The sequence below is a fragment of the Lathyrus oleraceus genome, chromosome 7, assembly GCF_024323335.1.
Source record: "Lathyrus oleraceus cultivar Zhongwan6 chromosome 7, CAAS_Psat_ZW6_1.0, whole genome shotgun sequence".
In the NCBI taxonomy this organism is placed as follows: Eukaryota; Viridiplantae; Streptophyta; class Magnoliopsida; order Fabales; family Fabaceae; genus Lathyrus; species Lathyrus oleraceus.
In genome coordinates this window covers 278425068-278436582 of record NC_066585.1, presented here as the reverse complement: position 1 = coordinate 278436582, position 11515 = coordinate 278425068, and the positions used below count along the sequence as shown (strand labels likewise).

At 34.4% G+C, this 11515-nt stretch overlaps 1 protein-coding gene across 1 annotated transcript; it reads left to right on the top strand.

Moving 5' to 3' along the window:
* Positions 1-9945: 9945 nt before the first annotated feature.
* Positions 9946-10456, top strand: LOC127108384 (uncharacterized). The gene is made up of 2 exons (XM_051045847.1): positions 9946-10261; positions 10425-10456. Exons 1-2 carry the CDS (start codon positions 9946-9948, stop codon positions 10454-10456), a joined length of 348 nt encoding a protein of 115 aa, XP_050901804.1.
* The last annotated feature ends 1059 nt before the right edge of the window (positions 10457-11515 follow it).

The window sequence follows — 11515 nt, the reverse complement described above, 5'->3', positions numbered from 1 at the left end:
GTCCCCTTAGTGTTAGGGCCTTGGTTAGAATTGTCCGACTTTTATTTTAGTTGATATAGACTATTATTGTACATAATCCAAATATTATTTTAATCCCACTGATTAACGTTGACCAAAGGTTGCTTTGGTCAACCAAATCCTTTGTAATCGTGTTGTAAGCCCCAAGCCTATTTCAAGTGATCAAAAGACCCTTGATCACTTGATATGGCGAGTTCATTACGCTCAAGCTATCGTGGATATGTTGAATCTCAGGAGCTCAACACTTCAAGGTTCAAATGCAAGATCAAGACTTCAAGTCAACATCAATCGAGCATAGCTAGCAAAGTGGACTACATTCTCCAGTACAACAAAGGTGTCAACACTTGACATGTGCGATTCAAATTGTAAGCTATAAGCCTTAATCAATGAGGAATAATGAGACAGAGTTTCTCATATCCTTGTCTAGAATGACTTTGCATATGGGGCATATGCCCAGCTATGCAAAGCATTCACCCTCATTCATAGGCTTTAGCATAATTCACATTAAACAATTTTCAAGCCTTCTCAATGCAACAAAACAACATGACATCACCAAGATAAATAATCAACACTTGTCGATCATAATTCAAAGTGTGTGGCACGAGCCTTAAGCAATAGAGAAGGAATGAGACTGGAGCTTTCTTACACTCATTATGGATATCTTTGGGTGCGGGACGTTTGGCCCGTGGCTCATCATATTCACCTCTATTCATAAACTTTAACACAATTTGAATTACATGATTGTCGAGTCTTCTTTTAGAACAAATGACACAACATCAACAGGATCAACGCAGGATCTCTTGTCAACAACTTGTTAATTTTGATTCGAGTTGCAAGCTATGAGCTTTAAGTAATAAGGAATGATGAGATGGAGTTTCTCATATCCTTGTCTAGAGTGACTTTACATACGGGGCGTAGGACCTAGCTATTCAAAGCACTAGCCCATGTTCCTAAACTCTAGTGCAATTTGAATCATGCAATTGACAAGTTCTTCTTTAAGTAAGCATCAATTTCCAACACCCCAATAGTGGAGCATCTTTTGCTATAGGCAACTTGTGGTTGTACACCTCATTCAATTCAATCCTTTACCTTGATAGGTGGTAAACTTTGGCACATTCATTTCCTTGTGAGGTGTTAAACCTTGGTTATTTGATTCAATCCTCTGCCTTGTAAGGTGTTAAACCTTGGCTATTCAATTTTGATCTCTGCCTTGAGAGTCATAGACTCTGGCATTTAAATTTCTTTGCCTCTGCCTTGAGAGTCATAGACTCTGGCACATGTCTCTTTTTGTCTTGTGAGGTGTTAAACCTTGGCTATTCAGTTCTTTTCCCTGAGAGTCATGGACTCTGGCATATGTTTCTCTTTTCCTTGTGAGGTGTTAAACCTTGGCTATTCAATTCAAATCTTTGCCCTGAGAGTCTCGGACTCTGGCACGTGATCCTCTTTGCCCTGTAGGTGTTAAACCTTGACAATTCAGTTCATTGACATCATCAATTATAAGTTCTAGTATTGATACCTCACTTGAAGGTCATGGACCTTGGCACTCTTTTTCAACTTTGACGGGTATTGAACCCTGGCAAATCAATCGTGTTCCCTTTTGTTTCAGCCGTAGTAGGGTGAACTACGATTGCTCTGATTTTCTTATTGCACGATGAGAATACGTAGGCACGAGGGTTCGAATCCTCCGCGAGCATACTTATTTATTATTCTTCCTTCTGCCTTAAGGCACCATTCATATCTTTCATCATCTGTTATCTACCTTCGATCATAAACAATCTATCCAGTGACACATTATTTCTTTGAAACCGAAATACACTTTCTTTGGAAATTCATATACACCCTTTTAGGACGATATAGAGGCAATCCGCATTTATACCTAGAGTTGTTTGGATTGTCCCCTGACATTTAATTCTCCTTTTTTCGGCTCAACCATACAGTGATATCGTGTTGTAGGCCCTCACTTGTGGTTCATGCCACCTTCCCTCTAGGGTACAAATCCCACTTCCCCCATAGATTCCAATACACCTTTACCTTCGGTTTCAAATCATACCTCTTTAGTCACTGTTACCAAATATTCGATTTTGTGACTTTGGTCACTTCATTCTGTTCATCTCCATGATGCATCCATATACTACCTTCATTTACTCCATGTGATATACCTATTCTTTGATCCAAATATAATGTACCTTTGTGCTCCATCTTGTACTTCTTTGTGAACCAAAAGCAGATTTTTTTGTATTATCAGACCTTGTAGCTTAGACAAACATCTCCTTACTTACTTTGCAGCCGTATAGAGGCAACCCTTTCTTTTCGGTTATTCCAATACAGTGATACCATGCCTCGTGCCCCTCACTTGTTGGTTCATACCAGTTTTAATCTTGGGTTCACGTTTTCACCCCTTGTTGGAGTTCAAATCAGATAATCCTTTGGTTCAGACCATACTTGTTATCACAATTCTTTTCACCTCCTACCACTAGTTCTTCGAACTACGGAGTTCTGAATTCCTCATTGCACTATGAGGATACGTAGGCATGAGGGCCCTAATCCTCACCGAGCACTTTATCTATTTCCTTTCCTTTTCCCATTCTTTTGCGAGTAATTTTTAGATGTCACACCCATTCAAGTGAGAATAATCAATACGGTTCCCATGGAGTACCATGGATGTTTGGGGTGCTAATACATTCCCCTTGCATAACCGACTTCCTTACCCAACATATCTCTTTCCCCCGGGTTTTATCGATGATTTCCCTTTCCTTCAGGAATAAATAAAGTTCGATGGCGACTCTGTTGTATGTTCGAGCGTGCAATACGTTCGGGTATATTTCCTATTGCTTCACCAATAAATGCTAATTAATCTTAAGGATATTCAGATCAATTTCAAAAGACTAATAAAGGCATAACTCACTCAAATTATTTTGTGCCCTTTGTGCACTTTTCCTTTTGAAAACTTTTTTCAAAGATTAGACATGAGTCATTTCAATAATTGAGATATAATTCTCATATCTCCATAGTATTGATGATAATTCTTTTCCATCTAAGAGAGCTAGTGGCATACTTGTAGATTTTTATCCAAGTTGGAGCCCTTCTCATGATGATGCAAAGTTCTCATACTTGTGGGAGACTAGTTGAGTATTCTCCTTAAAATGATAAAGTGCCTTTTCATTAAAAATAAAATAAAAACAAACATCTTTGATATTTTTACCACGAACTACGTAGGCATGGGTCTCCAAAAGTCTTGGCATGGGTCTCCAAAAGTCTTGGCAAACACAAAAAAATATAGTTCTTTTCCCACCTCTCCAATCTTTTTCAAACAACACCTTTTTCAAACCAAATGTACGTATTTTCAAAGAGGTTCCCATGAAGTACCATGGATGTTTAAGGCGTTAATACCTTCCCTTTGCATAATTAACGCCAGACCCGTAGCTCTTTTTATTAGTTTTATTTTTAAAATTTCTTTGGGTTTTGTTCGTACTTTTTCCCATTTCCTTTGGAAATAATAAAAGCATAGTGGATACTCTTGCTTTCTGAGTTAATTTAATCAATAGTTTAATCTCAAACTTTTTACCTTTACACATCATATACAATATTTCTATCAAGAAGTTGATCATCAACATCATCATTATCATTTGTACATTGTGGGACGGTTTCACTGATTCTATACATCATAAAAAACAGAGGAACACAAAAAATTAACACAATATATATCATACATTTCAGATATCACAATATTTTCACATACTACATATAAATCTTTTATTTCTTCCAATTGTTTCCTGCAAGTTTCCCGCTCCACTTATAACTTCTCTTCAAAAAAATTCTTTTGACTATCTATCTTTCTCTCAAACTCTTCCAACGTTTCTTTTTACACTTGTCTGGTGTCTTTTCTAGACGTACCAAAAAACACTATGAGGCTGATGCCATCTCCAACCCCACGGACACGCCACCATGCTCTTTTGTTCCTATTTCTCCTACTAATATATCATGTCGTGGTTCTAGAACAAATGAACCTTCACAGTCTAAGTTAACCAACGAATCCTACACAACATGATAAGACATATATTTTTAATTACTAAAGTGAATTAAATAACACTTGACATATGCACAACACGATCAACTTACAATTTTCTTAGATACTAATCATGAGGCATCTGACGTGTAGTCTCCATTTGGTCTTTTTCGAGTCCTCTTCCACTTCTCATGTCATCACGATGGAAATGGTTCTCGATCATGACTTATGGAGTCCCCATCTCCTAGTTGTTGTCTTTTTTGAGAAATCATTGTTTTCTTAAGTTTTCTACATCCCCCACGAGACAACCCATGGGGGTATTTGTTTTTAGACTTGTTCAAATTCCCGTCTTCACTTTTAACCTATTTTAAACATAGGAAAACAATTAATTTCCATGGTTGTATCCATAAAATTATCAGAAAATACAATTGGTACTAACCATGAACTCCTCATAACTACGAGACTTCACAATTTTTTCCAAACGTTCTTGTTAATTAAAGGTATTTCACCCACGGGCGCTCAATATTAGGCTTAGGCTTTGTAATGTAGTCACTCGTGAGCCGTGACTTAAATCTCCTCCAAGTCGTACCAGCATAAGTGATCCACTTTTTTTCAACTTCGAATCATCACTAAACTTAAATTCCAACTATACATTTACATCAATAAGTATGTATTAGTGTTTATATAAAGTAATATTGAATCAATGAAAATTAAAATTAATACCGGACGTCTGTCAATATGCTCATTTTCACCTCATCTGTTACATCTTTACAATCATCTAATAATATGTTGACTTTGATACGTCCGAGGAACGCATCATAACTCTTAAAAAGTGAACAATAAGGACAACCAAGAATTGTATAAATGACACTAAACTCGACCAGAAGTCTGACACCCTACTTGCGGATTTTTGTTAATTAAGCCATCATTGTGACACCTTTTTGCTGTATTTTTTCTATTCTCCTACTATTGATTGAGAATCATTTGTATTGGTTTCATTTGTATACATATCTTCATCGCTACTAGATGAAAAAGATGCCATCTATCAAGAAATAAAACAATCAACATCAAGACACAAACATCATCAACAATAGCATCATCAACATAATGACATCATCAACAACAGTGAAATCATCAACACAATGGAATCATCAACATAATGGCATAATAACAACAAATACACAAGCAACAATATGGCATCACCAACAACAATGGCATCATTACAATGACATCAACAACAACAAATACATAAACATCACTGCCATCATCAACACAATGACATCAACAACAACAAATACATAAACACCAATGGAAATGACGGTATTATACATGCATGGGGAAAATGTTTACGTACTGGAAATATGATGAATAAGTAAAAAAAATGTTGTCAAAATCTTTCAGTTCCTCCTCGACATCTAAACCGAAGACTAGTCAAGAACGAAGAACACGATGTCGACTTCTTCCTCGACGGTACGAAAGCACAAACGTTGGTTGAAAATATTGCTGTTTCTTCAAGTTTGAAATGGTGTTGCACGTTTTGTTAGGGTTGAAACTAGTTTTGTTTCGTTAGGGTTGAAAATGATGTTGTTTGGTTATGGTTGAAAATCGTGTTGTTTCGTCAGGGGTTGTTTCTTGATGGAAATGAAAATATGGATTTGAAGAGACAAGTTAGCTAGCTCTGTTTAAAGTGATTAAATAATATCACCACAGTTGTTTATCAAAACCGTTGTGATATATGATGAAATTTTATAAAAAAACTCACGAGGTTTTAAGTATTTTTTTTTAAAATAATGAAAAATATATTATAACGGTATCTTTAGACAACCGTGGTGATATAAGATTTACATTAATGATATTTTATATATAAAAAAAGTGTCAAGTTTTAAGTAATTAAAATTTTAAAAAATTTAGAAAATATATCACAACGGTTAGTTTAAAGAACCGTATTGATATACCTTTCTTTTTAAAAATAAAAGTGAAAGGTAGTACTAAAACACTAATGAAATCACGAATTAGCAGGTGCTGAGAATCAAACTCATGAAACATCAACTGATATCACTACAATGTGGTGATAAATTAACAATGTTTAATTAAAAAATAAAATATATATAGGCGCCTGAATTTAGAGATATCACCACGGTCCTTCGAAGGACTGTAATAATGGTGGCGTCGTTGTATGTACTTTTTTACTAGTGACCACAAGAAAAAGCATCCAAAATCGATCACAATCACTTTAAAATATGATGGTGACTACAAGAAAAGATGCAGAATGCATCAATCAATGACACCTAGACTCTGGGTGTTCAACTCACATGACGAGAAGGAAGGATTGACTTGTAAAAATTAATCAAACATTGAAAAACAAGGTGAAACTCACGGATAACAACACACTTGCAATAGAGGGTATTGAAGATTTATCAATAAAGAGGAACAGTGGTGATCATTCATTGATTAAAGATATGTTGTATAATTCGGAAATCAAGTGTAATATTTTAAGAATTAGTCAATTGATTGAAAAGGATAACAAGATTCACATGAAAAATAAAGTGTTGAAAGTTATGGATGCAAAAGGGAGTTTGATCCTAAAGGCTCATATGGCTCAAAACAGAACTTTCAAGATTGAATAAAAAGTAATGAAACATAGGTGTCTTGCAACAACTATTGATTAGGAAGAATGGATCTGGAACTATAGGCTTTGACACTTGAATTCCAAGGATCTCAATGTTATGTAGAAAAACAACATGGTTATGAGGATGAAATTTATCAATATGTCAACTGAAGTATGTGAAGAGTGTGTGCAGGCCAAGCAACACCAAGCCAACTTTAGTAAAGATGCATGATATAGAACCAAGTGTCATCTTGACATGGTGTATTGATACATTTGTAGATCCATGCAAGTTGACTCAATCGGAGGCAATATGTACTTTATTATTTTCATTGATGAGGTGCTGGAAGTATTCAAGAAGTTTAAATCCATGAGAGAAATAAAAAATGATCATAAAATCAAAACTCTTAAAATAGATGGTGGAGATGAATATCTCTCAAATAAGGAAGTGCCACCTTACACGCCTCAACAAAATGGAGTCGCTGAGAGGAAAAATCAATTGATTATGAACATGGTAAGATGCATGTTGAAAGGGAAGAACTTTCCAAAAGAATTACGAGGAGAAGTAATGTCCACAACTGCATATTTGTTGAATATGTGTCCAATAAATAAGCTTAAAAATATTACATCCGAAGAATCATGGTCCGTTTTCAAGTCAAATATGAGTCACTTAAAGGTATTTAGTTAGGTTGCGTATAGACATATTCTAGATCATCTTAGAAAGTAGTTAGATGACAAGGGAGAGAAAATGATACTTGTTGGGTATCACTCTATGGGTGACTACAAACTTATGACACATTTAACAAGAGAATCGTAATCAGTAGGGACATGATTTTTGAATAACTCGGAGTCTGGAAGCATGTTATAATTGATTATAATAGTGCTGGAATTGTTCATGCAGTGTTTGAGAATGTAGAAATTGAAGCAGGTGAAGTGCAAGTTGAAGAAACTGTGAGAAGATCAACATGGCAAAGAGGCATGCCTACGAGATTGCAAGATTATGAGTTGTTCTCAGATAATGAACTAAACGACAATGGTGATCTTGTCTATTTTACGCTCATGGCTGAATCTGAACTAGTGAAAACAGAGGAGGTCTTTAGTGATCCAAAGTGGATACGTGAAATTAAAGAGTAGCTGGAGTTAATTAAGAAAAATAATACATGGGAACTAGTTGATCTACCTCAAAGAAAGAAGTCAATTCGTGTAAGATGGATGTGAAAGTGAAAGCAAATCCCAAAAGTGAAATAATCAAGCATAAGGATTTATTAGTTGCAAAAGGATATTTACAAAGAGAATGCATAAACTTTGAATAAGTATTTGTACCGGTAGCTAGAATTGAAACCATTTGGATAATTGTTTGTATAACAAATAATAACAATAACTCCATCTACCTAATGGACATCAAATATGCATTTTTGAATGGTCCTTTGGAAGTGGAGGTGTATGTGGCACAATCACCTGGTTTTGTTGTGAAAAATCTGGAATCCAAGTTCTATACATTGAGGAAAGTATTGTATGGGCTGAAGCAAGCACCAAGAGCTTGGATTAAAATAATTTATGGGTTTCTAAAAGTGATGGAATTTGATAAATGAGTATCTGAACATGGTGCGTATGTGAAGAAGGATATAAGCCATGAAGTGATCATCCTATGTCTCTACGTTGATGATTTATGGTTACAGGAAACAATAAAGGTTACATTACTGAGTTCAATGGTGATCTAATGAAGGAGTTTGAGATGTCTGACCTTGGTCTCATGAAATATTTCTTTGCCATTGAGTTTCACAAGTTCGAAAAGGGACTGCTCATGCATCAAATGAGGTATGCTCTTGATATATTGAAGAAGTTCGAAATGGAGCACTATAATGTGGAAATTACCCTTGCAAAGCCAGGATTGAAGACGAGCAGGATATTAATCCAACGCAGTATAGGAGGCTAATTGGATCATTGCAGTACTTTTGCAATACGAGCATGGACTTGGCATTTAGTGTGGGCATAATGAGCATATTCATGGGGAAGTCAAATGCATCACACTTGGAAATGGTCAAGAGGATTCTAAGATATGTCAAAGGTTCGATTGGATGAGGATTTCTATTTCTCACAACGGATAAAGGTAGAAGTTGTAAATTGCTCGATTAAACCGACTCAAACTGGTGCAGAGATATAGATGACATAAAATTCACTTCTTATGAGGTTCTAAGAAGGAACCAGTTGTGACACTCTCTTCTTGTAAAATCGAATACATTGCAACATCTATGTGTGCATGTCAAGCTGTATCGTTGATGAATTTGATGAAGGAGTTGTACAACAAAGAGAATGAAGTTGCGACTTTAGTGGTAGACAATGTTTTTCGCTCTAAACCTTGATAAGAATCCCATTGAACATGGTAGAAACAAACATATAAAGATGAGATTTCACTGCTTGAAAGAATTTGTGAGTGAAGGAAAATTGAAGTTAGGGTATTGCAAAAGTGAATATCAAGTGACTCATCTACTAACCAAAGGAGTGTAAACTGAAGTGTTCTAGAGAATGAACAAACACATGAATATGAAAGATTTGAATTAAGGTGGTGTGTTGAGAAAATAGTAATTCAAGTGATCATGTGGTTATTGATAGTACAATAGTGATTACTAATAATTCAGCATGTAATTAATGATAGTTTAGTAAATAATTCAATAAATGATTATTGATAGTTCAACATATGACTAATGCTAACGATGTACTTTAGTTATATGATCATATACAAATGATGTAACACATGTTTGTAAATTTCCTCTCTCTCAATTGTGTTTTATTCTTTCCTATTTTTCTCAATTTGGAAATAACTTGTAGTTCAAGTTACTCTAACAGCAATCATGTCTCTCACCTAGGAAAATTAAGGCCATAAGCCTATTATTTTGTTTGTTCTCAGCCGTCTACAGGATATACCAGCGGCAGCATATTGCTTGTTCTCTAGAACGCAACATTTCTCTTGCGCATGTCAAGAAAAATAACTATTCTCTCGCTGGTTATAGCAAACTGTGTTTATCTTTGTAATAATTAAATAATATACAAGATAAGTTTCATTTGAATTATATCCCAAAAAGTAATTGGAATATTAGATATCTGTCTGCCGAATGTAATATCCACTTGAACCAACCTGACAAAAAAAAGTTTCTAGTTTTACTCACAACATTATAGAGACAAAAAAAAATCAAAAATTTAAATTAAAAACTAAAAGATGAAAACAAGGTACTCCACTTAGTATATAAATAAACTCACAAAACTCATTCCATTGCATTGGTGTGACACAACAATACAAATTGAAACTAACAAGAACATGGCAGCTACTAGCACTTGTTTGACCTTGACAATATTGGTGGTTTTTGGAACATTAATATATAACACAAACAATGTTTCAGCTCAATGTGGAGGAAGTCTTCCAGCTCTAATTTCTGAGTGCTCTAAGTTTGTTCAGAAATCTGGACCAACTATTCCACCATCACCAGGGTGTTGTGCAGTGATAAGAAGCTTTGATGTTCCATGTGCTTGTAAAATGGTCACTAAAGAAACTGAAAAGTTTGTGAGTATTCAAAAGACAGTATTTGTTGCAAGATCTTGTGGATTGAAACTTCCTGCTGGAATGCAATGTGGATGTAAGAATTTTCTATTCATATTTGGATACCAATTAGATTGTTTTTGAAGAAATATATTAGTTAAATGATAGTGCATATGTATGTTTTTTTTTCTTTTATTACAAGTGATATATAGAAAAATGAAAAAGAAAACTTATTGACAATTGTGATGACTTTGTTTCAGCTGTTAAACTGCCTCCAAAAGCAATGAAGTGATCAACATCTTGGACTGCCTCAGTCAAAGTGTCTTTCTGTTGACAATAAAGCACTTTCCATTTTCTGTAAATGACAAATAAGTAATCCTCCATATCACATTGTTGTGTGTTCATGGAAGAACAGTGTTGGAATGTCCCAAACATATCTATTTATAATAATCTAATATTTTTCTTTTGTTCTTTTGCACAAGTTTTATACCATGGGTTATTCCCAACTTTTCTTAAAAACTAAATAATGCTAATTAACAACATAAGTCCCTTTTATTAATTAAAATGATATGAGTCTTATTAAATTTACATTTTTATATATTTTTGTCATTGATTTATAGTGATTAATGTTGGGACAAGTGATTCCAAAAATAAGAGGAGGTAAATTGTGTTTCTTTAAAAATTAATGTTTAATTAATTTTTTTTAGTAAAATCAATTGTTTAAAACAATTTTAAAAAAAAAACAGCCAGAATAAATGAATAAAATAAAATCATAGTAGAAAATATATTTGAGCAGAATAAATATAAGCAAGCAACGAAAATAAATAAAAAAAAGGATAAAAAAAATTGCAATAAAGATTTATAGAGGTTCAACCTAACCGACATACTCATTTCTCCAAAAATTTTTTGAGAATTTTTACTAGAGATGTGAGCTTTTCATATATTACGCTCATAATTCTTTGTACAAACAAACTTGGAGTATTACGCTGGCTATCCTCTAAACCAATCGAAGATTTTAACAGAATTTCTCACCAACCAAATGAGAGTTTTTACTCTATGTATAGCTCATGAATCAAACCGAGATTTTAACGGACAGTCTCACAAACCAAATGAGAATTTCTACACATACGCAACTCACAAATCAAACAAAGATTTTTTCAGACAATCTCACAAAACAAATGAGAGTTTTTATATCAGACGAAACTCACGAATCAAACGGAGATTTTCAGGGACAAACTCACGAATCAAGCGAATGCTTTCACTAGCTAAACTTACAACCAACCATAACTTCGTACAAAAGATATTTCACAAGAGAAAAAATATTTTTAACAAATTACAATATCACCCTTAC

Excerpts from the sequence above, each read along its gene's own strand:
- LOC127108384 (XM_051045847.1), top strand. The coding sequence starts at position 9,946 with ATGGCAGCTACTAGCACTTGTTTGACCTTGACAATATTGGTGGTTTTT. Across the intron at positions 10,262-10,424 it reads TGCTGGAATGCAATGTGGAT|CTGTTAAACTGCCTCCAAAA; the intron begins GTAAGAATTTTC and ends ACTTTGTTTCAG.